Below are 27,910 nucleotides of genomic sequence, written 5' to 3' on the forward strand. Positions count from 1 at the left end.
TCACAACCACGTTTATTCCCGACACGACGACGGGGGGGGACACGCACGACACCGAAAGCCCCGTGCCACCCCCTCGGGGGGGGGGCGTCCGAGGAGGAGGAGGAGGAAGGCCTGGGGGGGGGGCGGGGGGGAGGTTTGGTCCCGGTTCACTCCAGCGACTGCAGCATCAGGAGCTGCTTGAGCACCTTGGTCTGGCTCGTCTCCCGGATCTCCCCCGCCAAAAACATCTCATCCACCACCGTGTAGACCTGCGGCCGGGCCCCAGCGACGTCAGGGGACGTCCCCAGCACCCCCAGAACCCCCATATTGGGGTGGGGGGCTCCCCAAAACCCCCCCTTTCCTCCTTAGGCTGGGAGAATCCTCCCCGCACCCCATTTTTTATTTTTTTTTCCCCCCCCCCTCACCTTGTAGAAATTAAAGACCAAATCGAGCTCGCAGACGTTGTGGAAATACTCATTGAGGACCTGGGAAAAGAACCGGGCAGGATGCGACCGCGGGGGAATCGTTAGCGCGGCCTCGTTAATTAAAAGCCGGGGAAGGGGTTGCTTGGGAAGGGGTTTTTTTTTTTTTTTTTCCTCACCTCCACGAAATTATGGATGGCTTCGAGGTAAGCCAGGTTGTTGTCGGTGACGTCCACGCAGATGCAGAAATAAAGCCCGGCGTAACGGCGGTAGATGATTTTGAAGTTGCGGAACTGGGTGGGAAGGGGGGGGGAAAAAAAGAAAGAGGAAACTGGGAGGACTGGGAGGAGCGAGATGCAGCGGAGAATGGGGAAAGCCGCAGCGCTCGGAGGCGAGGCTGATCCAGCTCCGCTGGGGTTAAGGGCGGGGGTGGGGGGGGGTGGGGGGAGGATTTTGGGGTGAAAGCGGAGCGTTTTGGGGGTTTTTACCTCCACAAAATTGGTGTGTTTGGCGTCGCGGACGGTGACGACGGCGTGAACCTCCTCGATCAGCTTCTGTTTCTCGTCATCGTCGAACTGCATGTACCACTTGGCCAGGCGGGTTTTCCGGCCCGGTTCTGGATCAGGATGAAGCGGATCTGCTCCGGGAAGGAGGAGGGACACAAAATGGAGGCGGGGGGGGGGGGGGGGCAATAGGGTGCCCCCCCCCCCTCCCTTTTTTGGGGGGTATTTTGCGCCCCCCCTAAAGTATCTCCCTATAGGGATGCTGTAAAGGATCCCCCCCCCCCCAAGCTGCTGTGCCCCCCCCCCAAGTCCCCCGCTATACGGTCACTATAATGGGGGGTGCTATGGGGGTCCCCCCAAGCTGCCCCATCCCATAGGGCACCCCAATAGCCCTTTCCTATAGGGACACTATAATGGGGTGCCCTGTGGGAGCCCCCTCAAGCTCCAGTTCCCCCCCCCCCCAAGCCCTTCCCTATAGGGACACTCTAACGGGGTGCTCTATAGGAGTCCCCCAAGCCCTTCCCTATAGGGAAACTATAACGGGGTGCCCTATGGGACCCCCCCAAGCCCTTCCCTATAGGGACACTATAATGGGGTGCCCTATGAGAGCCCCCCAAGCCCTTCCCTATAGGGACACTATAGTGTGGTGCCCTATGGGAGCCCCCCAAGCCACTCCCTATAGGGACACTATAGTGTGGTGCCCTATGGGAGCCCCCCAAGCCCTTTCCTATAGGGACACTATAATGGGGTGCCCTATGGGAGCCCCCCAAGCCCTTTCCTATAGGGACACTATAATGGGGTGCCCTATGGGAGCCCCCCAAGCCCTTCCCTATAGGGACACTATAATGGGGTGCCCTATAGGAGCCCCCCCAAGCCCTTCCCTATAGGGACACTATAATGGGGTGCCCTATAGGAGCCCCCCCAAGCCCTTTCCTATAGGGAAACTATAACGGGGCGCCCTGTAGGAACCCCCCAAGCCCTTCCGTATAGGGACCCTCTAACGGGGCGCCCCATGGGCCCCCCCCAAGCCCTCTCCCCTCAGGGGGGAGCCCCCCGGGCCTCTCCCCGCCGAAGGCCTCGCCCTTCGGGGGCCCCCCCCGTCCTCACCATGGCGGTCCCGGTCCGTGCCCCCCCCTCCCTCCCGCCCTACCCGCCGGATATCCGCTCCCAGCCGCGGGGCACGCCGGGAATCGTAGTTTCCGGCCATACCCCGGCGGACTACACGTCCCGGCGGGCTTTGCGCGGGGGGGCGCGGGGCATGCCGGGATATATCCCCCCTTTCCCCCTTTTTCCCGCTCCGCCGCGCATGCGCGGTCCCCCGCCCCCGTCGGCGCGGGAGGAGGCGGAGGCGGGGGGGGGGAGGAGGAGGAGGAGGAGGAGGAGGAGGAGGAGGAGGAGGAGGAGGGAGGGGAGGGGGAGGAAGGCGCCGCCGCCATTACAGGCCGAGCCCGCCCCGGCGGCCCCGCCGCCCCCGCCCCGCCCGCCGCCCCCCGCCGCCACCGCCCCGAGGGGGGAGATGGCGCCTCCGCCCTCCGCCGCCCCCGGCCCGGCCCGCCGCCGCCGCCGCCGTCACGGTAAGGAGCGATCGTGTTCACCTCACGCACGGACACACAGACACAGACAGACAGACAGACACATACACACACACCCACCCCCCCCGGGTTGGGAACAATGGGGCCGCCCCACCCCCGCCGGCCGCCGAGCCGCCGGGCCGGCCCACAGCCCCGCCGGGGGGGGGCCGTGAGGGGAGCGGGGCCTCAGGCCCCGGGAGGGGAGGGGGGACCCCCCCCTTTGGGGGGAGGAAGGGGGGGCTCATCCCGGCCCTGGGGGTCCTCACGTTGAGGGGGTGACGGGGGGGAGACCCCCCCATTAAGGGGAGGGGTCCTGGGAGGGGAGACCCCCCCCCCCCCATCCTTAAGGGGAGATGCCCCCCACCCCCCTTTAGGAGAGGGGTCCTGGGAGGGGAGACCCCCCCCCCTTAAGGGGAGGGGTCCTGGGAGGGGAGACCCCCCCTTTAGGGGAGGAGAGATCCCCCCCCCCCCCCTTTAAGGGGAGGGGTCCTGGGAGGGGAGACCCCCCCCCACCCTTAAGGGGAGGGGTCCTGGCAGAGGAGACACCCCCCCCCTTAAGGGGAGGGGTCCTGGGAGGGGAGACCCCCTCTTTAGGGGAGAAGAGACCCCCCCCTTTATGGGGAGGGGTCCTGGGAGGGGAGGAGGTAGGGGACCCCCCCTCTTATGGGGGGTCCCGGGTTAAGGGAGGCTCAGAGGGTGGGCGAGGAAAGGGGAGACCCCTTAAGGGGGGGCTTGGCCCCCTAAATTAGGGGGTGAAGGGAGGAACCCCCCCCATTAAGAGCTTGGGGGGCTTCTCCCCCCAGCACCCCACTTTGCACTGGGGAGGGGGGGCTGCTGCCCCAGTTTGGGGGGGTTCAATCCCCCGTCCCCCCAGTTTGGGGAGGGGGAGGCATCGCCCACCCCCAGCTTTGTGCCCCTGTGGAGGGGCTGGGCTTTGGGGGGGCTCCGTGGGGGGGCTCCCCCCCAGCGGGGGCAGCCACAGCCCCCGCCTTCCCCCCTCCCCAGCCCCCCCGGAGTGGGGGGCAAGCCCTAATCCCCCTCCCCAAAAGGAAAAAAAAAGGGGGGGGGTCTCCTCCTCCCTGCACCAGCAGCCTGGTTTCTGGGGTGCCCCCGCCTTTTTGGGGTCTCCCCCCCTCTTATTGGGGGGGGGCGTCTCCAGCATCCGCCTTTTTGGGTTACAAACCCCCCTTTCCCCCCCCCCCCCTTTTCATTTTTCCGGCCCGTTTCCGAAATCTTTCTCCGCCAACCCGCGTTCCTCCGGTTTTTCCGGCGCCGGCAGCGATTCCCCCCCCCCCACCCCCCCCCCCACCCCCCAAAATGAGGTCGGGGTTCCACCGATGCCGGAGCCGCCCGCCGGCAGCTGCCCCGGCTTCCTCGGAACGAAGCCGGCGTTGCGGCGATCCCCACCGGCAATTAAAAAGCGCCTTTTTATTCGGTAATAAATTGACGGCGCCGGCTGCGGGCCGGGGAAACGGTTAAGGCGTTCGCCGGGAGATTAAGCTTCGCACAATGATTCTTTATATTTGGGGGTTTTAACGGAAACGGGGGCTTTGATTTCTCGATAGCGATTTTTATTATTTTATTATTTTTTCTTTTTTTTGTTTTTTTTCTTCCTCCAGGAGCTGCCGTATCCGCACGAGCCGCCGGTAATTGGCGTTTAAATCCGCAGAGATAAAGACGGGCCTGACGCGCGCTCGGGCCGGCTGGTGATGTAATTTTTAATGGCCTGAATTCATTGATTTCTGCTTTCGCCCGGGGAGGAGGAGGAGGAGGGGGGGGGAGCAGATTTAAGAAACCGCTTGATTTTAAAATGAAAAACCTAAAAAGGTGCCGAGGCTGCGCCGCGGAGGACGCCGCTCCTGCGCCGGGGTTTCCGCTCCTTTCCTTATTCCCTCCCGATTCGGGGAAGCTTAATTAGGATAACGTGCTTCGTCAGGCTTTTGATGGTGCTTGGGAAAAGAAATTTAAATTCTTTTTCCTTTTTTTTTTTTAATCCTCACGCTTTCTCCGTCCGCGTTCCTGGGTGTTTTGGGGCGGCACCGCTCCCCTCGGGGAGCTTCGATTTTCCTTTCGCCACCTTAAAAGATTAAAAAAAAAGGGCTGTTGTGGTTCTGAGCTGTGCGAAACGTCCGATTTTAGGACTTTCCCTGCTCGGCTTCTCGCTCATCTCCTTATCCAGGTTCGGAGGAGGGGATTCAGGGAGCGGCGCATCCGAAAGAGCGGCTTTGCCGGAGCGTGGCGCGAGCAGGAGAGGGTCGGTGGCCGCGCTCCGGCTCTTCCTTCCTCACCGCACCCGCTTCGCTCTCCTTTTTTTTTTTTTTTTTTAGTCTTTATTTTTTGGTTTTTTACCTTCTTGCCCACCCGGCTTCGGTTCCCTCCCGGTGTCTCCCCGGCCGTGTCTGCTCACCGGGTGGGTTTTCCCTACGGCATCGCCCGGCTTGAAGCATCAGCAAACGGTGATTTTTGGAGAAGTTTGGCCTTTACCTGGCTCCGGGGTGGATTTGGGGATATGGATTTGGAAGCTCGTCCTCTCCGGAGCGGCGTGACCCAACCGGGAGCATCTCGTAGAGGCCGGTGTTTTCGCACAGGGCTTAATTCGGCTAATTTTCTGCCGTCCCCCAAAATCACGGTGGGTTTTCTTGGAGCCGGGCTGTAAACCCTGTGGAAAAACGCCGGATAACGGCCTAGATCCGACCTCCCGCCTCCGAACTCCAGTAAAACTGGGAAAATCGGGGAGTAGACGTGTGCCGAGCTTTGTGCCCGCGGCCGCCCGACAGCGGCAGGATGACGGCAGCCCTCGTTTTGGGGTGAATTGGCTTAATTGGGGCGGGCGAGGGGTCGGGGCGGCGAGGCCCGATCATTTTTCCGAAGGAAACGGGATTTATTGCGATCGCAGTTGGGAACGGGGCGCAGAAAAGTGATTTTTACGGTGACGTGAGGTATCGGCATGGCTGTCGTGGAAGGTGATGCTTGCGTTCGCGCTGGGCTCGAAGCCTAATTAGTCATCTTCTAGCCACGGCCGACTTAATTGGCGTGCACCAGCGTTTGGCCGGGCTGGGACTCAACGGTTGGTCTTTGCTCCTTCGCTGAGGGATCTCTACGACTTTGACATCCTTTGGCCTCCTCCTTGCTGATTCATGTGGACGTTGCCCCGGTTTATTTTCCTTGAAAATGAGTTTCGAGTTCGCTAGCCGGCGGGGCAGGGTGATTCACGCTCCGGTACCTTCTCGGCGAGGCGGCCGGCGGGGTTAACCGCCCGGGTTGGGTGGGATGGACGGCTCCGGCTCCGCCGCGGAGACGTTTCTGGTCGGGTTTTGCTTTGGTTGGGTTGAACGCACCTGGAGCTGTTGGTGGCAAGACACCGCCGAGGGCTCCGGTTGGTCCGTAAACACGGATCTATATAAACGTACGCGCGCGTACGTTGACTGCAGTCAACGGCTCAACGTCCAAACGGGGCTCAGCAACGAGCGGTGGCCCTCAGAGGTCCGTACTGGGACCAGTACTGTTCCATACCTTCATCGACGACCTAGACGGCGGCCTGCAGATGACACCAAGCCGAGCGGTGCCGTCGGTACCCTCGAGGGAAGAGCTGCCATCCAGAGGGACGCAGAGGCGTTGGCCAACGTCGACCTCGTGAGGTTCGACAAGGCCAAGCGCCGGGTCCCGCAGCTGGGTGGCGGCGATAGATGGGCGGAGGAGGACTCGGGGACGCTGGCGGGTGACGAATGGGACGTCGCGCGCGCTCGCAGCCCAGAAAGCCACGCGGCCCGCTCTGCCGAGCCCCCCCGCCGCGTCCAGCTCTGGGATCCCCGGCGCAAGACAGACGCGGACCCACTGGAGCGGGTCCCGAGGAGGCCATGGAGATGGTGCGGGGCTGGAGCAGCTCCGCTGCGGAGAGAGGCTGAGGGAGTTGGGGTTGTTCCGCCTGGAGAAGAGACGGAGACTGATCGAAAAGAGGGAGAGGGATTGTTCCCAGGGTCCGTAGGGCCGGGACGAGGGGCGACGGTTTGAAACCGAGAGAGGGGAGGTTTGGACGCGAGGAAGAAATTCTTTGCGATGAGGGTGGCGAGACGCCGGAGCAGGTTGCCCGGAGAAGCTGGGGCTGCCTCGTCCCTGGAAGCGTTCGAGGTCAGGTTGGACGGGGCTTGGAGCAACCTGATCCGGTGGGAATCGTCGCTGCCGGAGCTTGGCCTGGGTGGTCTTGAAGGTCCCTCCAACCCAAGCCATTCTATGATTCTATACGTATATACGCACACGTACGTGTTTGCTTATACATATAGAAGCGTATACGTGTAACCCTGCGGTCTGAGTCTTCGTGAAGCTGTTGGCAGAGCCAACAACTCAACCCAACGCCACGTTTCGAACGACCCGCCTCAAAGCTGGGTTCTACCCTTCTCCCGCCGGGAACGCCGCTGGAGGAGCTGGCCTTGCCTGGGGGTTCGAGCCGCGCTCGTTTGCGAAACCCCCTTCGTTAGGAGAAGCTCGCCGTTTCGCAGGCTTCCCTTGGGCCGATCGCCGAGTCCCCGCGGAGAGCTCGCGCCTCGCCACCCGGCGCTCCATCCTCCGTGTCGGCGGTGAACGAACGGATCCGTCTCCGCCGCCGGTACGCCAAAAAAATACCCCAAAACAAACCCCGTAAGAGGTCGTTTTGCCCGGCGCTTCGCTAAGACAATTAATATTCACGCGGCACTGCCTATCCCTTTCCCCATCCCGATAGCGCTTGGCCTTTGCCTTTTGTCTCGGCATTACCGAATCGGTTTTCAAACCTTTCACGAGTTGACGAACGCGGCGGCATCGCCGAGGCCGCGTTGAAGGCGGCGGCGGGGCGACTTTTAAATACCTAGATGAGAAGAAATAGCACTTAGGTGAAGATTTTTTTGTTTCCTCCCCCCTGCTATGTCGTTTGGATGCGGATAACCGTCCCAGATTTTTATTTTATGACGGATAAATAGTGGTTTATTGGAAAGAGGTTGTAGCCTCGAGGTGTATTTATTTTTGCTTAACGTTATCGCCGACTCAGCAGCACCTTTGCTGTGGCGCGAGATGCTCCTGGATGCTGCCTCGTTGCAGAAAAACCTTTGCCTACCTGTTGCGAGACGCTGTTTAACCACGTATTTATTCCCTCCCCGCTTTCCTTTTAGTCCGAGAGATTTAACGACCCCGCTGAGGAGAGCGCGTCCAGGCCGCTTGGCTCCTGAGCCGGGTATTTCCACCGTTTAAACCGTCGGATTATTTCACGGCGCTTCGAAGCGCCTCACCGAAATACCTGCGATAAGCGTTGGCTGGCTCCGGACTACCTGAATCGGCCGCCGTGGCGGGATTGCGCCGCGTGCTTTCCCCGGAGAAGGGGAACGCCGAATCCAGTCCTCCCGTTATTAAGCTTCACGGTTGGGGGTTTTTTTTGTGTTTTAGGGCTTCGAGCGAGTTCAGGTTTGCCACTTAGAGAGGACGGAGCGATCGTAGGTTTGGCGGCCGAGGCTGGTCTGCGGCAGCGGGTGGTTTAACCGGCAGCCGGAGAGACGCGGAGCTTGGGGAGCAGCAGCGTCTCCGGTGCACCCCATCACCGGGCGGCTCCAGATGGTTTTTTTGGTGATGTTAATACACCCAGAAAACAAAGCGCTGGAGACGCCCCGCGTCCCCGCCGTTTCTTTTCGTCTCTCCCTCTGCGTAGTCTGGCTTTTAATTGAAAACCTTAGCTTATTTCATTTAAAATACGTTTTTTTTTTTCTTCAAAAATGCAACATTTGGAGGGGTTCTGGGTGCAGGACCACGCGGGACGGAGAGGTTTGTCCCACGGTGGGCTGCCTCCAGCCGGTCACCGCTTCGCAAACAAGGCATAGGCGAGGACGGAGCTGTCTCTCCTTAAACTCTCCGCACCCTGGCTTTCATTTCATCCGATTTCCCAGCGGGAATGCCGGTTCTGCCGTTATTTTAGCCCTTGGCTTCGTGCTGTGCAGAGCGCTCGGTGCCCCGGGCGTCTGCGGCAGCGGGTTGAGGAGGAAGAGGATCCCGTTGACCTGGGGAAGAGAGCTGCGACACGGAGGTTATTCCCCTTAAATAAATGAAAAGCCGTGCCAAAAACCGGCTGGCGACGGCCGCGCTGCCGTCGGGTCCCCTGCCCTTGGGGGGTTTGCGAGTCACAAGCCGGAGTTTCTCCTCCCGCGGTACCCGCCGGGGCCTTCGTGACCCTGGTGAGCGCCGCAAAGAGCATGAAGAAAGCTTTGTCTCCGGTTTAATAGCGTTTGGGAAGCTGCTTAATTGAACGGACTATTAATTCTGGGGTTGTTGCGACACACGCAGGCGGCGAGAGTCGGGGACTGGCGTGGAAAGCCGGGTTTAGCGCCGGCAGCCGCCCAGGCTTATCGGCAGCCGGGATTGCGTGAGCTGTCGTCGCCGGTGGCTGTGGTCGTACCCAGGTTTCAGGTAGCTGGGGGTGGAAAATACCTTTTTTTTATTGTTTTTTTTTCCTTTTTGGGTCTGCTGCCAGCTTCTTAAGAGGAAACAAGAGCTAAATTCCCCCCACTTTGCTGGGAATCAACAGAGCGGGTCCCTTTTTCTTCCTGGTCTTCCCAGCTGGACTTTGCGGAGTAAATGAGTAACTCCTGACTCAGGGATTTAGGGGAGAAAACGAAAGCGAGTGCCGTTTGACACTGGTTTTCCCCTTCCCGTGCCCCGAGCGGAGGAGAAAGGACGTCGCTTCGTTAGGCTGAGCTCAACGAGGAGCCGAGGACGTGCAGGCGTGAGTGCGAAGCTTTCTGCGGCTCCCGGGTCTGAATCTGGGGGTGGGTTACTTATCCCGACGCCGGGCTGATCCCACCGGCTGCTTTCCCAGCAATAAAAAAAAAAAAAACCCACGGCGAAAACGGGCAGGATCCCATGTGCTGGCCAGGACGGATCCCGCCGCGCGTCCCAGCGCTCCCCCAAAACCTGCTCTTACGCCGCTGCGCTTCCAAAACTTCGCGTCTCTTCTTTTTTGAGGTAATTAAAGCGTCATTTTAAAGGTACGAAGCTGCTCCGCAGGAGGAAGCGGGGGAAATGACTCTCCGGAGTTGCAGAGGACGCGCAGCGATTTTTTTTTTTTTTTCTGGAATTATTATCCACATCTAATTTCTATAATTTTGGCGCGGAGATCCCACCCGCGATGTGCTCAGATGTCCCGGTCCGTCGCTTTTTGCCGGTGTAGGAAACAGCTCGTGCAAGCGAATGTGAGCAGGACGAAGGTGACGGTGTGAAGCCGAAGGAGCCTCCGCTTCTGGAATTCGCTTTTGCTCCCGAAACCCGTTTATGGAGACGCTTTTGGAACCGTGAGTTTGGCCGACGGAAGAGGAAAAAGGCGGCTTCTCCACCAGGCAGAAGTGAACAGAAAACCTGAATTTTCCCCAAATTCATCGGACGATGCGGTCGCCGCGTCCTGCAATTCGTTAATAAATTGCCCGCTTTGTGCCAAAGATTAACACGGGAAACGGTGCGGGATCCTCCGCGCCGGCCCTTCCTCGCCCTTGTTGGACCCTTGGTACGTCGCTGCCGTCGCTCGTCGCAGATTTGGTCTCGGAAATCAGCGGTTTCCCGGCTCCGGGGGTTTTTATTTTTTGCAGAAAATTGGGAAAGCGGTTTTATGTCCGTGAGAGGGTTGAGCACGGCTGGGGAGACGCTTCGCCGTGCCGCGCACCCGAGGATAACCCATCTGGTGCATGAGATTAAGCGTTTCGGACCCAGATGGTTAAAAGCTTAAATCAATCTTTACAAAGATCCGAACGACCCATTTTGGGGACTTTCTGCTACCGGGACGCGGTGAGAAAATTTACAACCAGGAGGGAATCTCTCCGTCCTGGCGCCCGTGTGGTGATTCCGGCTGCCGCATCGCTCTCCGGCGGAGAGGAGATGGGGAAGCAGCAATGGTTTACCGGTCAGGCAAACCAGTTAAAACAGCGCTGGGGGTAAACTGGGGCACGCTGGCGTCTTGCCAGGCTCTGGGCGCTCGGCGCTCGCCCTCCAAAACGGGGAGAAACGGCAAAGATGGAGGGGGGGGAAAAAACGCAGGAGGAAGAACGGTGTTCCCGACGGAGCGGCAAGAAAAAGGCGTGGAAGGAGCTGCGGCCAGCCTCCCCGGGGAGTAACTGCGTTCCTTCAAATCGAGCGATGAGTAATTATTTGAAGCAATTAAAGGTTTGACAGCGGCTTGGCAGCATAGTTTACATTGCACCGGTGCTGCGGCTGTTACGCCCTTTTACCTGCAAGAGTCTCACCTTGAGGAGTGACACGCGCTGGCGATAAGTGACGTTCCCGCAGGAAACAGCGCGTCCGTGGAAGAGCTGAGTTTGCAGCCCGCCTCTTAAAACGCCCAAACTCCTTGCGTTTAAGCCCAAACGCCCTCTTCTTTTTCTTCGTGGCCTTCAAATCGCCTAACCTCGTGAGGCGGCTGATGCGGGTGACCTCGCGGCGGGGTGAAATGTGGGGTTTTTTTGAGGTCAAACGAAGGTGAGGGTAGGTTTTTGGAAAGCAAAGCGCCCGGCGGCGTGGCAGGTTCGCAGCGGCCTTTGCCGCGTGATTCAGCCCAACCGGGGAACTGGTAGAACTGCACCATCCAGACATCAAAGCGGAGGAGACGTCGTGGAAGGCCCGCGCTCCTTGGGTTGTTCCGACGACCCGTGGTGTCATCCGCACGCGAGTTAATTTTGATTTTTTTTTTTTTTTTTTTTGCCGTAAGCTGAAAGCTTTTCCGCTGTCGGATTGTAAAGCGAACGATCTCAACTGCCGCGTTTTAGAATCGCGGAAGGTTTTTGGGTTGATGGGACCTTCAAAGATGGCCCGGTCCAACTCTCCTGCGCGGGCAGGGACATCTTCCGCTAGACCGGGTTGCTCCAAGCCCCGTCCGTAGAATCGTAGAAGGGTTTAGGTTGGAAGGGACCTTCAAAGACCACCCAGGCCAAGCTCCTGCCGTGGGCAGGGACATCTCCCACCGGATCAGGTTGCTCCAAGCCCCGTCCAACCTGACCTTGAACACTTCCCACGATGGGCCATCCCCACCTTCTCCGGGCAACCTGCTCCGGCGTTTCACCACCCTCATAGTTTCAAGAGCGGTAATTAAGATCGTCCCTCCCTCGAGCGCTGCACCCCGTGGGAAGACTTCCTCGCCTCGGCCGATGCTTGGAGCACGTTGGTCACCTCTTCAAGGCTTTAGTTGGATCTTTCTCTCTATTTTTTTTTTTATTTTTTAAACTAGTCTGATCCTATTAGATCCCATCTGTCTGCAGGGAGCGAAGAGGTAATCCTCCCGGTCGAAGCGGTATTGGGCGTTAAGCCGGCGCTACGCTTGATCTTAGGTCAAAAGGCAAAGAAAAGACGGGACGGTTGGTTTTTACTCGCTTTCGTCGAATCGGAAACAGCCGCGACGCAAACCCTCTCCCCCAGGCTCCACCGGGGATCCCCTCCTCTCTTCCCTCCGCTGCCGAGCCGGTTTTCTTGCTCCCTGCCCGGTTGGGGGGCAGACCGTGACCTCGATCTGCCACAAACCCCGCGGTCGGCTTGTGGTTTGCGCCCACAGGCCGCTCGCGACGACGGTGGGGAAGCTGTGCCCGCTGCGGTTAGCGCTCGGTCGGATGCTGCGGTTGACGCGTCTTCGCCGCTGCCGGTATCTCCCCGGCGTCGGCGCTAGGGGTTTTATGCAATCGTACGGGCGGAATTAGATGCGTTTGGGGTTCCTGAGGTGAAACGCTGATGGTTTTTTCTCTTTCTCCTAGGGGGAAACGTCGGCCGTCCAACGACGGGGACCAGCAAGAACTGAAGCGCTGCTGGTACGTACAGGATGGGAACGACGAACTTCGTCGCCTCGGCGCCCTGCCTGGCTTGAGAACCGTCACCCCGCCTTCCACCGAGCTCCCAAGTCGCACCGGGTGCCGGAAACACTAATCCTCTTGGAAGCAGTTGACTGGGACAGGATGTGTGGACGATGATGATGGCAAGAAAGCAAGATGTTCGCATTCCCACCTATAACATTAGCGTGGTGGGATTGTCCGGGACGGAGAAGGAGAAGGGACAGTGCGGCATTGGGAAATCCTGCCTTTGCAACCGGTTTGTACGGCCCAGCGCGGATGAGTTTCATTTGGACCACACTTCGGTTCTCAGCACCAGTGACTTTGGGGGAAGGGTGGTCAATAATGACCATTTCCTCTACTGGGGGGAAGTTGTGCGTTCCCTGGAGGACTGCGTCGAATGTAAAATGCATGTTGTGGAGCAGACGGAGTTTATCGACGACCAGACCTTTCAGCCTCACCGCAGCACGGCCCTGCAGCCCTATATCAAGAGGGCTGCCGCGACCAAACTGGCGTCGGCTGAAAAGCTCATGTACTTTTGCACTGATCAGCTCGGGCTGGAACAGGACTTTGAACAAAAACAGATGCCGGATGGAAAGCTGCTGGTGGATGGCTTTCTTCTCTGCATTGATGTTAGCAGGGGTATGAACAGGAACTTTGATGATCAGCTCAAATTCGTTTCAAATCTTTACAATCAACTAGCGAAAACAAAAAAACCCATCGTGGTGGTCCTGACAAAGTGTGACGAAGGCGTGGAGCGGTACATTAGGGATGCACATACTTTTGCCTTAAGCAAAAAGAACCTCCAGGTCGTGGAGACGTCGGCTAGATCCAATGTGAACATTGACTTGGCTTTCAGCACCTTAGTGCAGCTGATTGATAAAAGCCGGGGAAAGACCAAAATCATCCCCTACTTCGAAGCTTTGAAACAGCAAAGCCAACAGATCGCTGCTGCTAAAGACAAGTACGAGTGGCTGGTCAGCCGCATCGTCAAAAACCACAACGAGACGTGGTTGAACGTCAGCCGCAAGATGCAGTCCTCTCCGGAGTATCAGGATTACGTCTACCTGGAAGGGACGCAGAAAGCCAAAAAGCTGTTTCTGCAGCACGTCCACCGCCTCAAGCAGGAGCACATAGAGCGCCGGCGGAAGATGTATCTCGCCATGCTTCCTCAGGCGTTTGAAGCCCTCATCCCGGACCTGGATGAAATAGATCACCTGAGCTGCGTAAAAGTGGAGAAGCTCTTGGAGACGAAGCCGGACTTTCTGAAATGGTTTATCGTCCTGGAAGAGACGCCCTGGGACGCCACGAGCCACATCGACAACATGGAGAACGAGCGTATTCCCTTCGACCTGATGGAGACCCAGCCCGCCGAGCAGCTCTACGAAGCTCATTTAGAAAAGCTGAGGAACGAGAGGAAAAGGGCAGAAATGAGAAGAGCTTTCAAAGAAAACCTGGAGACTTCGCCTTTCATCACGCCCGGGAAGCCCTGGGAGGAAGCCCGCAGTTTCATTATGAACGAGGATTTTTACATGTGGCTGGAGGAGTCGATTTATATGGATATCTACAGCAAGCACCAAAAACAGATCATCGAAAAGGCCAAGGAGGAGTTTCAGGAGCTGCTCTTGGAGTACTCGGAGCTGTTTTACGAACTGGAGCTCGACGCTAAACCCAGCAAGGAGAAAATGGGCGTCATTCAGGATGTCTTGGGCGAAGAGCAAAGGTTCAAAGCTCTGCAGAAGCTGCAGGCTGAGCGGGACGCCCTGATTTTGAAGCACATCCACTTCGTGTACCACCCGACGAAGGAAACGTGTCCGAGCTGCCCGGTTTGCGTAGACTCTAAAATCGAGCACCTCATCAGCTCCCGCTTCATCAGGCCTTCCGAACGCAACCAGAAGAACTTGCTTTCGGACTCCAACATCGACAGGATCAATCTGGTGATCCTCGGCAAGGACGGTTTGGCGCGCGAGCTGGCCAACGAGATCCGGGCGCTCTGCACCAACGACGACAAGTACGTGATCGAAGGTAAGATGTACGAGCTGTCCCTGAGGCCGATCGAGGGCAACGTCCGGCTCCCCGTTAACTCTTTCCAGACGCCCACCTTTCAGCCTCACGGTTGTCTCTGCCTTTACAACTCGAAGGAGTCGCTGTCCTACGTGGTGGAAAGCATTGAAAAGAGCCGGGAGTCGACCATCGGTAGGAGGGATAATCACTTGGTTCACCTTCCTCTGACGCTCATCCTCGTTAACAAGAGGGGGGACACCAGCGGCGAGACGCTACATAGCTTGATACAGCAAGGCCAGCAGATCGCGAGCAAGCTGCAGTGCGTCTTTCTGGACCCCGCCTCTGCTGGCATCGGGTACGGCCGTAACATCAACGAGAAGCAGATCAGCCAGGTTTTGAAGGGGTTGCTGGACTCGAAACGCAACTTAAACCTCGTCAGCTCGACCTCCAGCATCAAGGACCTGGCGGACGTCGATCTTCGGATCGTCATGTGCTTGATGTGCGGCGATCCCTTCAACGCGGACGACATCCTTTTACCCATCCTGCAATCCCAGACCTACAGACCTTCGCAGTGCGGCAGCAGCAGCTCCGTCCTCCTCGAGTTATCCATCGGGCCGCACAAGAGGCGCGTGGAGCTCTCCCTCCTTTCCTACCATTCCTCCTTTAGCATTAGGAAAAGCCGGCTCGTCCACGGGTACATCGTCTTTTACTCGGCGAAACGCAAGGCGTCCCTGGCCATGCTACGTGCCTTTCTCTGCGAGGTGCAGGATATCATCCCCATACAGGTTGTGGCGCTCACGGACGGCTCCATAGACATCCTGGACAACGACTTGAGCCGAGAGCAGCTCACCGAGGGCGAGGAGATCGCCCAGGAGATCGACGGCAAGTTCACCACGATACCTTGTAGCCAGCCGCAGCACAAGCTGGAGATTTTCCACTCGTTTTTTAAAGATGTGGTGGAGAAAAAAAACATCATTGAAGCCACCCACATGTACGACAACGCGGCCGAAGCCTGCAGCACGACGGAGGAGGTGTTCAACTCGCCTCGAGCGGGCTCCCCTCTCTGCAACTCCAACCTGCAGGACTCGGAGGAGGACGTCGAGCCCCCCACCTACAGCCCCTTCAGAGAGGACACGTCCATGCCCGCCCTGCCCAAAGACCACTCGAAGCTTTCCATGGAGCTGGAGGGGAACGACAGCTTGTCTTTCATTTCCGTCATGAACACTTTTGAAAGCAAGCTGAACAACAAAGTACCTCCTCCGGTGAAACCAAAGCCCCCCGTGCATTTTGACATTACGAAGGGGGACCTGTCGTATTTGGAGCAGGGGCATCGGGACGGGCAGAGGAAGTCCGTGTCTTCCAGTAGCTGGTTGCCCCCCGACTGCTTCGATCCTTCCGATTACGCCGAGCCGATGGATGCCGTGGTCAAACCCAGAAACGAAGAGGAGAACATCTACTCCGTGCCTCACGACAGCACCCAGGGCAAGATCATCACCATCCGAAACATTAACAAAACCCAATCCAACGGCAGCGGCAACGGCTCGGACAGCGAGATGGACACCAGCTCCCTGGAGCGGGGGCGCAAGGTGTCGGTCGTTAGCAAGCCCGTGCTGTATCGGACGCGCTGCACGAGGCTGGGCAGGTTTGCTAGCTACCGAACCAGCTTCAGCGTTGGGAGCGACGATGAGCTGGGACCCATTCGAAAGAAAGAGGAAGACCAGACTTCCCAAGGGTATAAAGGCGATAACGCCGTTATCCCCTACGAAACGGCCGACGGGGAAGATCCGAGGAGGAGGAACATCCTGCGCAGCCTGAGAAGGACGACGAAGGTAGGCTGGTGCTTTCTGCCCTTCGGTCGTGGGATTCGGGGGGTGGAGGCTGGGGCGTACCGCCAGGCGTAAAGGGTGAACGAGGGCGGGAGCCCCCGCCGTCACCTTCATGGCGTGTTTTTCATGTATTTACTGATTGATCGAGGAGTCGGGTGAGCGCAGAATCTCTTTCTTTTATTGTGCGTTAACTCGCTGTTGGCGTGGAGTGCGTGAACTTGCGGTCCTATACCAAAATCACCTCCACCGTTTCCACCGCGGGCGTTCGGCTCCGACGACTTTATCCTCACGACGCGCTTCTGAGAAAGTTCATTCCGCCCTCAGAAGTTACGAGTTTTGAGGTACAATTAACCGAAACGTGGCCTCCATCTGCCTTGGGAATTCTCTTTAACGTGGATGAACGTAGTAAAGTTACTATTATTGGCGTAGAGTCGTTTAAAGAAATGGGGTGAAGCTCGATGTGCCCGACCAGAGAAGACGCTGGGAAGTTGAGGACGCCTCTCAGTTGTTGTCTCTTGCCGCTCTCGCGTGGCTCTTCTCTAGATGCGTCGTGCTGCCGCGGCTCTACAAAATCCACCTGGATTCGCTGCCGCTCTTCGGCACGATGGTGGATCTGCTTTTTAGAGGGTGAAACCGGTTTTGGATGAGCCTGCCGGTTCGAGGTGCCGCGTGGTTGAGTAGTCTTTGGACTTCTTGGCCGGCTTTGGCTCGTTGAAGGCCGGCTTTGGCTCGTTGAAGGCCTAAGTAGGCCTTCAAGTAGAAGCCAAAGTTGGCTCGTTGAAGGCCAATGGTTGGCGTGCCGATGGCCAACGGTTGGCGCGCCGAAGGCCAGCCTTCACCCGTTGAAGGCCAACGGTTGGCGCGTCGATGGCCAACGGTTGGCCGTCAAAGCCCCGCGGCCCTGAGTGTGACGTGGCGGTGTTGGGGACGTGGTGGGCGTCCCGCCCACCCCAAGACGTGGCGGACATCTTGGCTCCCGCGCGTGGATGCGGATGGAGAAGCCAAGCCGTGCTTGCGTGGTCCGTGGGAACGAAACCGCCTGGCGCTGCGGCGGGATGGAAGAACGCACGCACGCACATATATATATAGATACAACATATAGAAACGTACGATACACACATTATATATGTACAGACGCAAACATATACATACAGATATATCGTACACGCGGCGCATACACAGGCACTCACGCATCACGCCCACAAATACATGCACACCCGTTAAATATACATTACATTAAATATATACAATAAATATACACACGTTAAACACGTTACGTGTTAAATATATGTACACACAGACATCATGCAGATGTCACGTATATACAGACATATATTTACACACTTATACGTGCACGCACGTTATATACACAGGTACACGTGCTTATATGTTCACATATACATATGTATCATATATAAATGCTATATACACGCACACACATATAAACACATGCTATACACACGTGCATACGCACACTATATATACACGCATGCGCGCGCGCAATATATACGCACGCGTAGGTGCACGCGCCCGCGTTATAGACACATCTATATAGGCACGGATGTTATATCCATTCATATACGTTACAATGTGGGCGTATATAGGTGTGCGAGGAAGAGGGGAGGCAGGAGGAGGAAGGGAAGCGGGGGCTGCGCTGCCCCGGACCTGGCAGAGGGAGCAGCGGCAGCCGCCGGACGTCCTGCTCGGGGCCGCCCGCCGCTGCAAAACCAATCCCGGTAATTAAGAGGCGTTATTAATTTCCACTTGGAAAACAAAGGGAGAGCCGCCCGCAAGGATCTGCCAAGCAGGAAGGAGCAAAACGAAATCCTCCTCTCCTCGGCTGGGGCTGGAGCGACGCCCTCGGCCTCCGGGAACGATCCCGGTGCCTGCGCCGTCGAACCGAGACCTTCCTCGGTTTCCCTTCTACGTCCGAAAGCATCGTTTTCCGCTCGCTGCGTGAAAGCAAGCTCCGTCTGGATGCTCCCGCTCCTGGCGGGGTGCTCGGGGAGAACTGGTTGCGCTCATCCAAAAACGGTGTTTTGAGGCTCCCCCCCCCCCCCAAAAAAAAAAGGTGTTTCGGGTTTCCCCAAAAAAGGTTTCGACCCACGTAGGCAGAAACTTCCCTTACGGCGACAGATAGCTCGATCCCGTGGCGTGGGACACCCCCTTCCCAAAGGGAAGAGGCTTCGGTGACGGGACCGGGTTTCCAGCCGGCAGGTTTGGGTTTATAATTGGCTTTTTTGGGTTTCCAGCTGGCGTTTCGGGTTTCGCTCCCGTGCTGTATTGCGGCACGTCCCGTTTTCCAAGGGGAAACCGAGGAACGTGGCCGGGCAGCGGATGCTGCCGCTAATAGCGGTGCTCGGCGTTTTAATTGCTCCCCCTTAATTTGGGGGATTTTATTTTTTGAGTCACAGCTTCATCTTCGTTTTGCCGATGGGAAGGGTGCGCGGTGGCAGGTACCACCTTGCCCCCAGGCTGGAGGAAGCGTTTGGGGTTCCACCTTTGCTTTGGTGACGCGTTGCGGGGTTGATTTGCTCGTTCTGGGAAGTTTAGTAGCAAAATCCTGATCGTGGAATGGGTTGGGTTGGAAGGGACCTTCAAAGATCCATGGGTAGGGACATCTTCCGCTAGATCAGGTTGCTCATCCGTAGATCCATGGGTAGGGACATCTTCCACTAGATCCACTAGGTTGCTTATTCCGTAGAAGCCCAGAAGTGTTTTGGGTTGAAGGGACCTTCAAAGCCCACCCAGGCCAAGCCCTTGCCGTTGGCAGGGACATTTCCCACTGGATCAGGTTGCTCCAAGCCCCGTCCAACCTGCCCTTGGAACGCTTCCCACGATGGGCCATCCATAGCTTCTCTGGGCAACCTGCTCCTGCATCTCCCCACCTTCATGGTACAACATCTCTTCCGTACGTCCAACAAAAACCTGTCAGTTTAAAACCGTTGCCCCTTGTCCTGTCCCTACAGACCCTGGGAAAAGCCTCTCTCCATCTTCTACACCCCTTTATATATTGAAAGGCCACCAGAAGGTCTCTCTTTACTAAGTCCATGTCTCTGCCAAGTGTGTCCTCACCAGAGAAGGATCATCTCCCTCCACCTGCTGGCAAGGCTTTGTCTAACGCAGCCCAGGACACCGTTGGCCGCCTTTGTGGCGCCTTGCTGACCCATGGTCAACCTAGGGTCCGCCAAGACCTCCAGGTCCTTCTCTGCCGAGCTGCTTTCCAGCCGGGTGGCCCCTCGGCGTACACTGGTGCCTGGGGTTGTCCCTCCCCGGGGGCAGGACTTTGCACTTCTCCTGGTTGAACTTCAGCCGGTTCCCATCAGCCCGTTTCTCCAGCCTCTTGAGGTCCCTCTGGACGGCAGCACGACCCTCGGGGCTATCAGCCACAATTTGGTGTCATCTGCCCCATCATCCAGATCATTAATGAAGACGTTAGGACTGGATTGACCCCTGGGGTGGACCACTGAGCACCGGCCTCCAACTAGACTTTACTCCGCTGCTCACCACCCCTTGGGCTTGGCCATTCGGCCAATCTTCAACCCACCTCCCCCTCTGCTCAGCAACAGCTTCTCCAAGGAGAATCTGATGGAGATGGTGGCAAAAGCCCTACTGAAGCCCGGGCAGACCCTGTCCACCGCTCTCCCCTCGGCTACCAGGCCAGCCGCTTCACCCTAGAAGTTCCCCAAGTTGGGTGAACTTCGCCTTGGTGGAATCCCATTGGATTCTTCCATTTTCTGGTCATTCCCTTCTTCACCTAGAGAAGTTTTTTCAGCTAAAAACTGGCAAAAATGCCTATTTTGATGAAAAAATTGGGTTTTTTGGATGATTTTTTTCCCCCGAAGCCGTGACATCCAAGCGGCTTCGCCTTAGACGTTGGCGAGCGATGGCGTTGGGGATGAAATCCGTCAGCCTCCGGTTGGGCTTAATATCCCGTAGCGGGGAAGGGAGCGTTGGGAGAAGTGGTTTCCCCATCCGTAACTGCCATCTCCGCCTCGCTCTGGAATAAATAAGTTATTCGTGAGGATAATAATTTATTTGAATAAATAATAATGGCAGCCCTCTTGATTAAATGTCCTATTCATAATATAATAATAATATATAATGTAACATTTGTCGGGATAAATAATAATCCATTAGGATAAATAATAATCCATTGGAGTGAATAATAATGCTTTGGGACGAATAATAATGTGTTGGGATGAATAATAATCAATTGGAATAAATAATAATCCATTGGGATGAAGAATAATATGTTGGGATGAATAATAATCCATTGAAATGAATAATAATCCGTTGGAATAAATAATAATCCATTGGGATGAATAATAATCTGTTGGAATTAATAATAATCTGTTGGAATTAATAATAATCCATTGGAATAAATAATAATCCATTCGGATGAAGAATAATGTGTTGGGATGAATAATAATCAGTTGGAATGAATAATAATGCGTTGGAATTAATAATAATGCGTTGGGATGAAGAATGATGCGTTGGGATGAAGAATGATGCGTTGGGATGAAGAATGATGCGTTGGGATGAATGAATAATGCGTTGGGATGAATGAATAATGCGTTGGGATGAATAAATAATGCGTTGGGATGAATAATAATGCGTTGGGATGAATAAATAATCCATTGGGATGAATAAATAATCCATTGGGATGAATAATAATCTATTGGGATAAATAAAAATTCACTGGGATAAATAAAGATCCATTGGGATAAATAATAAATTGCTTGAATAAATAGCGATCCACTGGAATTGGTACGTTATCCGGGTCCGGCGGCTGTCGGCGAGGATGCTGCGGATGCGGGAGCGTCTCCGGGAGGGTTTTTCCCTCCCCGGCTCCCGCTGGATCAGGCCAAGTCGGGAATTCAGCCCAGCAAAGCCGCGTTTTAGGCTACGGTCGGCCGAGGAGCAGCGGGAGCTCGTCGGGGCGGCGGCTTTCCCCGTCGGATCGGGTCACGCCGCTCCTGCCAAAATAACTGGATTTTGGCTGCCGATATCCTTCACCGCGTAAAGATTCGAAGAGCGGCCTCCGCGTCCTTCCCACCTCGGCGGTAACGGGTCAACTTGCGGATTTAAGCGTCTAAATAAACGAACGTATTTGGGGTATCGGCCTCAACTCCGCTCCGCTCTCTCCCGCAGAAACCAAAGCCCAAACCTCGGCCGTCCATCACGAAGACGACGTGGGAAAGCAACTATTTTGGGGTGCCTTTGACCAACGTAGTGACTCCGGAAAAACCCATTCCCATCTTTATCGAGCGATGCATCGAGTACATCGAAGCGACAGGTAAGAGCGACCGGCCGCCGGGTTTTCTGTCTCTTGTAGGCCGGAGCGCGACGGCAACGTACGGCAAGCTCCGGTCGCCGCGTTTTATCCGGGAAGGCGTAAAATTCCCTGGATCCTTTTTTTTTTTATTACCAAAACGAGTGTGCTCGGGGAAACGCCGGCCTCGGCCGTTTGCTGTTCCCATCCCGGCTTCGGAGACGAAGGGCTGAAATAATTCAGGCGAACTCTGGCTGCCGATGTGTTTTTTTCGGGGCTCGCCTTGCACCTTTCCCTCTGCCGTTGATGTCGGTGGGTACGGCGTGACATTTTCAGCCGCCGGCAGCCCTAATTAACACCAAAATAAGCTCCAGGCATTTTTCCCGACGGCTTTTTCCCCCTTCAAGCTCTTGCTCCAGGTAGGTGTCACGGGGAGACCGACCAGCGCGTGCTTCTCCTTTTCTCCGGCGTTTTTATTTTGCCGATGGCAAAGCATGAGCCGACGCCGCTCCAAGAAAAACAGCCGATGCCGCTTCACCTCCCGGTCTCCCAGCCGGAAAATCCAGGCAGTGTTTTCCCTTCGGGAAAACCGGGTTTTATTTCTTTCCCCCGCCTCTGCGCGCCAAAAAAAATGAATATTATTTGGGCAAAGATGCCTTGCGCGGAAGAGACGTCAGTGCCGTCGCAGCGTGCTGCAATTGGAATTAATCGTTAACGCTTTAAACGGGCACAAAGGAGGTGAAACCTGGGGATAAATCACCTAAAATTGAGGTTGGGGTAAAAAAAAATTAAAAAAAAATAGGTTGGGGGGGTAAAAAGATGAATCGGGGGTGAGATATTGTGCGCGGAGCTCCGGGCGGGTTGGTTCGACTTCGGTGTTTGACGTTGGTTCGGCTTCGCCGTTTAATTTTTTGAATTAAAAAAATAAAATTCTCCGCGGGAGAATTTTCACGCCTAGAAATAAGGATTTATAGGGGGGGGTGACCCCAAAACCCCCCCCTCCGGTTTGCGCAAGCCCCCCCCTTGCACCGATACCCCCTCTTTTTCCTCGCCAGGGCTGAGCACCGAAGGCATTTATCGCGTGAGCGGAAACAAGTCGGAGATGGAGAGCCTGCAGCGCCAGTTCGACCAGGGTAACCTCCGCGGTCGGGATTTCCTCCTTTCCCACCCCAAAATTCGCGGGAGGCCCGCGCCCAACGCGCCCGCGTCGCCGCCGCCAGAGCGGTTTTAGGACGAAAACCGCGTTTAGACGCGCTTCGCGCTTGTTTTTATAACCCGCCGCGGCCGCGCTGCCCCGTGCCGTCCCAATCGGCGACGCCGGGCACCGGGGACTCTCCGGTTCCCTGCGTTTTTCCGTTTATCCGTTTTCACGCCCTTCCTTCGCCCCCTCGTGCCGCTGGGCGCCGGCGTTCGGCTCCTCTGTGAAACGGAGAGGTGGTTTTGCGCCGACGGCAACGCCGAGCCGCTTCGGGGCGAACCCCGCCGTCGGCTTCCCGCACCCCTCGGCGCTTCGGGGTGCGACCGTGAGCCCGGGGACGTAACCCCGAGACTTTTCCCCTTGCAGATCACGGCCTGGATCTGGCTGAGAAGGATTTCACCGTCAACACCGTGGCCGGTGCCATGAAGAGTTTCTTCTCCGAGCTTCCTGAACCCCTGGTCCCTTACACCATGCAGGTTGAGCTGGTGGAAGCCCACAGTGAGTACGCCTCGGCCCGTTTCCTTATTAATTCCCGCCGTAGCGGCTCGTTTGCGGCACGTCTCGTTAATTCGTACCATCAAAACCCATTTGCGAGCGCATCTCCTTATTAATTTACACCCTCCACGCTCGTTTCTGGCCGGAGATGCTCCCCTCCGGCGTCGCCGCTCGGCGCCGGCCTGCGCCCGTGAGCGGCGTGGGTTTAAGTTTTGGGAAAAACGGATGATCCGCTCGAGCTGCTGGCCCAAAAAATCCTCCTCGCCAAGATGCCACCGCCGGCTGCCATGCCCGGCGAGCGTTTCTCTGTCGCGACAGCTTCCCGATTCCTCTCGTTTTCCCTCCCGGTAGAAATCAACGACCGGGAGCAAAAACTCCACGCGCTGAAGGAAGTACTGAGGAAATTTCCCAAGGAGAACTACGAGGTCTTCAAATACGTCATCGGACACTTGAACAAGTACGTATCGGGGTTCCCGGGACGGCTCTGGGGCACCCCAAAACCCCCCGGAATGCCGGGACTTGGGGTCGCCTCTACAGCCGGCCGGCGTCGAGGCCAATCGCGTTCCCAGACGGCATCTTGCCGACCGGCGTTTTCTCCCCTTTCTCGTGCCGTAGGGTCAGCCACAACCACCGGGTGAACCTGATGACCAGCGAGAACCTCTCCATCTGCTTCTGGCCCACCTTGATGAGACCCGACTTCAGCACGATGGACGCCCTGACGGCCACCCGTACCTACCAGACAATCATCGAACTCTTCATCCAGCAGTGCCCCTTCTTTTTCTACAACCGGCCCATCCTCGAGCCCCCCAGCGCCGCTCCCGGTTCGCCATCCGCCGCGCCTCCCGGCGCTCCCTTCCTCCCCGCCGCCCCGGCTACGGTTCAACCCTCCCCTCCCCGGACCCCGCCGCCGTCGCCGCAGTCGCCCGTCCAACCGCTCCTCCCGCCCCAGCTCCACGCGGAGCAGCACACGCTGTGAGCTGGCGCCGGCCGAAAAACAAGCAAACAAACAAAAACCCAACAAAAACAACAAAAAACCCCAACAAATCAACAAAAAACCGGAAAAAAAACCCACAAAACCACGAGAATTTGGTCTGGTCTGGGGCGCCCGGCGGAGACGGGGAAACGAATGCCAGGCTTGGGCTCGCCCTTTCCCGCCCCGGCGCAGTCTTGGGCGCGGCGGGAGCGCGGCGGGAGCGCGCCGGGGCGCTCGGACTTGGGGTTCCGGGAGGATTTCCCCCCCCCCCCCCCCCCCCACCTTTTTCGGTTTGGGCAAAAAGGGAGGTCGAGGAACGGAGCCGGCGCCGGCCGGGACGGTGGGGTTGAGCCGGCGGAGCCGCGGGCCGGGGCGCTCGGCAGATCGGACGCTTCGCCGGCTGTCCCTGGACTTTTCGCCTCGGCCCCGGCGCCGCCAAACCCCCTCGCGTCCCGTGGGACTCGGCCGGCACCGGCTGAAGCTCATCCAACGTGGCCCGAGGCTCAGCCGGCACGGCCCCAGCTCTCCCAGTATGGTCCAGTATGGCTCGTCCGACGCGCTGCGGTGCAGACCGAGGCTCATCCAGTGTGGTCCGGCACAGCCCCGGGCTTCTTCGATGCAGCCCAAGGCTCATCCAGTGTGGTCCAGCTTAGCCTAAGGCTCATCCAGTATGGTCCAGCTTAGCCCAAGGCTCATCCACCGTAGTCCGGCTTAGCCCAAGGCTCATCCAGCATGGTCCAGCATGACCTAAGGCTCATCCAGCATTGTCCAGTTTAGCCCAAGGCTCATCCAGTGTGGTCCAGCTTAGCCTAAGGCTCATCCAGCATTGTCCAGCTTAGCCCAAGGCTCATCCACCATAGTCCGGCTTAGCCCAAGGCTCATCCAGCATGGTCCAGCATGACCTAAGGCTCATCCAGCATTGTCCAGCTTAGCCCGAGGCTCATCCAGCATGGTCCAGCTCAGCCTAAAGCTCATCCAGCATGGTCCAGCATGGCCTAAGGCTTGTCCAGCATGGTCCAGCTCAGCCTAAAGCTCGTCCAGCATGGTCCAGCATGACCTAAGGCTTGTCCAGCATGGTCCAGCTTAGCCCAAGGCTCGTCCCACATGGTCCAGCATGGTCTGAGGCTCATCCAACATGGTCCAGCTTAGCCTAAGGCTTGTCCAGCTTAGCCTGAGGCTCATCCAACGTGGTCTAGCTTAGCCTAAAGCTCATCCAACATGGTCCAGCATGGTCCAGCTTAGCGTAAGGCTCGTCCAGCATGGCCCAAGGCTCATCCAACGTGATCCAGCATGGCCTGAGGTTCATCCAACACGGTCCAGCTTAGCCTAAAGCTCATCCAACATGGTCCAGTATGGCCTAAGGCTTGTCCAGCATGGTCCAGCTTAGCCTAAGGCTTGTCCAGCTTAGCCCAAGGCTCATCCAACATGGTCCAGCTTAGCCTAAAGCTCATCCAACATGGTCCAGCTTAGCCTAAAGCTCATCCAACGTGATCCAGCTTAGCCTAAAGCTCATCCAACATGGTCCAGCATGGCCCGAGGCTCATCCAGCATGGCCTAAAGCTTGTCCAGCATAGTCCAGCTTAGCCTAAGGCTTGTCTAGCTTAGCCCAAGGCTCATCGAACATGGTCCAGCTCAGCCTAAAGCTCATCCAACGTGGTCCAGCTCAGCCTAAGGCTCATCCAACGCGGTCCGGCTTAGCCTAAGGCTCATCCAACATGGTCCGGCTTAGCCCAAGGCTCATCCAACGTGGTCCAGCATGGCCTAAGGCTCATCCAACGCGGTCCAGCTCGGCCTAAGGCTCATCCAACGCGGTCCAGCTCAGCCTAAAGGTCATCCAGCGTGGTCCAGCTCAGCCTAAGGCTCATCCGACGTGGTCCAGCTCAGCCTAAGGCTCATCCGACGCGGTCCAGCTCAGCCTAAGGCTCATCCGAGACGTCCCACCGCTCGCCCGACGCATCCCAAGGAATCCCCGCCGCGCCCCCGAGGCTCAGCCGCCGCCGCCGCATCCCAGGAATCCTCCGGATGAATCCCAGGACCTCCCCGGGGTGGGGGGGGGGCTCTCCCCCTCCCCCCCTTTTCCAGGGATCTCTCCCGGGATTTTGGCACTTACCGGAGGGGAGGGATCGGGCCCGTTGCCCCCTCCCCTCCCCCGCACCCCGTTTTTGGCTGGATTTGGGGTTTTTCTCCGGAAAAACCGGTGCCGATTTTGGGATTGAGCCGACGGGGATTGGGTTTGGGGAAGAAAAAAACAAACAAACAAACAAAAAATAACGGGAATTTGGTTGCGGTTGAGGACGCCTGGGTCCCGTGGGGGGGTGGGGTGCCCTGGGTGGGGGATGGGGGGCACCCGGATGCCTGGGTCCATCTCCCCCCCCCCCCCCCCCCTTTGCTTCCCAGTACCGGCGTGGTTTTAAACTGGATTTTCATGGTACCACTGGGAGAGCACGGGGAAGGCTCCCGCCGCCCCTCCTGGGTCTCTTCGCACTTTAAGACGCCCCAAAACCCCCCCAAACCGGTGACGAAAACAACCCAAATCCCCCCAAAAATCCCTGCCCCCCCCCCCCCGCCGCCCCTCCCCCGGCCCACAAAAACCCCAAAAAGGGCTTTTTTCCCCCCAATTTCTCCCGTCTCGTGCTTTAAAACAAAAGTCTTGGTGTAAATAGCGGCCGCCGGCTTGGGGTTTATTTTTTTTAATCCATCAAATTGGCCAAAAAACCCTGAAAAGAAGAAAAATAGGGGAAAAAACCCCCAAATTTTCACCCGGGGAGGGGTTTTTTTGCTGTTAAAAACCGCGGTTTTGGTGCCCGAGGAGCCTTTTTTGAGGTTTTTTTTGTTTTCAGCGCTGAAGAGTTGGGGAAAAAAAAGGCAAAATCAGGTAAAAGTCGAGGGGGAAAAACGGCGGCGTTGCTTTTCCCCCCTCAAAACGGGGCAAAACCCGAGGATTTAACCATTTTCCCCCTTTTCCGGCGCCGTTTTGGGCCAATTTTGGGGTCGCCTCCCTGTTTATTGTGGGTTTTCCGACGGTTGAACCCCATTTTTTAAATTTTGGGGGGGGGCTAACGCCCCGAAGCCTCATTTTTAACGCAGTAAATTCTTGAAATCCTCCAAAAAAAACCCATTTTCATTTTTAATTTCCCCTTTTTATTTTTAATTTCCCCTTTTTATTTTTAATTTCCCCTTTTTATTTTTAATTTCCCCTTTTATTTTTAATTTCCCCTTTTTAATTTCCCCTTTTTATTTTTAATTTCCCCTTTTTATTTTTAATTTCCCTTTTTATTTTTAATTTCCCCTTTTCATTTTTAATTTCCCCTTTTATTTTTAATTTCCCTTTTTATTTTTAATTTCCCCTTTTTATTTTTAATTTCCCCTTTTTATTTTTAATTTCCCCTTTTTATTTTTAATTTCCCCTTTTCATTTTTAATTTCCCCTTTTCATTTTTAATTTCCCCTTTTCATTTTTAATTTCCCCTTTTTATTTTTAATTTCCCCTTTTTAATTTTAATTTCCCCTTTTTATTTTTAATTTCCCCTTTTATTTTTAATTTCCCTTTTTATTTTTAATTTCCCTTTTTATTTTTAATTTCCCCTTTTTATTTTTAATTTCCCCTTTTTATTTTTAATTTCCCCTTTTCATTTTTAATTTCCCCTTTTCATTTTTAATTTCCCCTTTTTATTTTTAATTTCCCCTTTTTATTTTTAATTTCCCCTTTTTATTTTTAATTTCCCCTTTTCATTTTTAATTTCCCCTTTTTATTTTTAATTTCCCCTTTTTTCCGTTAAAACCCCGCCACCGGCGGGGAAAAAAAAAGGCAAAAATAGTGATTTTCTTGATTCCTTTGCCCAAAAAATTGGAT

The 27,910-nt window shown here is 56.3% G+C and overlaps 2 protein-coding genes across 4 annotated transcripts; one reads left to right on the forward strand and one right to left on the reverse strand.

Moving 5' to 3' along the window:
* Positions 1-5,336, reverse strand: AP2S1 (adaptor related protein complex 2 subunit sigma 1; the record flags this gene model as incomplete). Its single annotated transcript, XM_082333505.1, is given in 8 exon segments — positions 1-248; positions 405-464; positions 581-694; positions 890-1,005; positions 1,008-1,038; positions 2,012-2,050; positions 4,476-4,552; positions 5,171-5,336. Coding segments are annotated over 8 exon segments (705 nt in total). The 3' UTR covers positions 1-146.
* Positions 2,401-27,260, forward strand: ARHGAP35 (Rho GTPase activating protein 35). Of its 3 annotated transcripts, XM_082333443.1 has the most exons (8): positions 2,401-2,478; positions 4,095-4,121; positions 12,216-16,120; positions 21,272-21,416; positions 22,448-22,525; positions 22,957-23,088; positions 23,437-23,542; positions 23,701-27,260. In XM_082333443.1, exons 3-8 carry the CDS (start codon positions 12,425-12,427, stop codon positions 24,059-24,061), a joined length of 4,518 nt encoding a protein of 1,505 aa, XP_082189569.1. In that variant the 5' UTR covers positions 2,401-2,478; positions 4,095-4,121; positions 12,216-12,424; the 3' UTR covers positions 24,062-27,260. The 3 variants fall into 3 exon arrangements, with proteins under 3 accessions (XP_082189569.1, XP_082189570.1, XP_082189568.1); XM_082333444.1 differs by lacking the exons at positions 2,401-2,478; positions 4,095-4,121 and adding an exon at positions 4,135-4,181; XM_082333442.1 differs by lacking the exons at positions 2,401-2,478; positions 4,095-4,121 and adding an exon at positions 9,878-9,988.
* Positions 27,261-27,910: the final 650 nt, after the last annotated feature.

Source organism: Platalea leucorodia, assembly GCF_965183815.1.
Source record: "Platalea leucorodia genome assembly, chromosome: 26".
NCBI lineage: Eukaryota > Metazoa > Chordata > Aves > Pelecaniformes > Threskiornithidae > Platalea > Platalea leucorodia.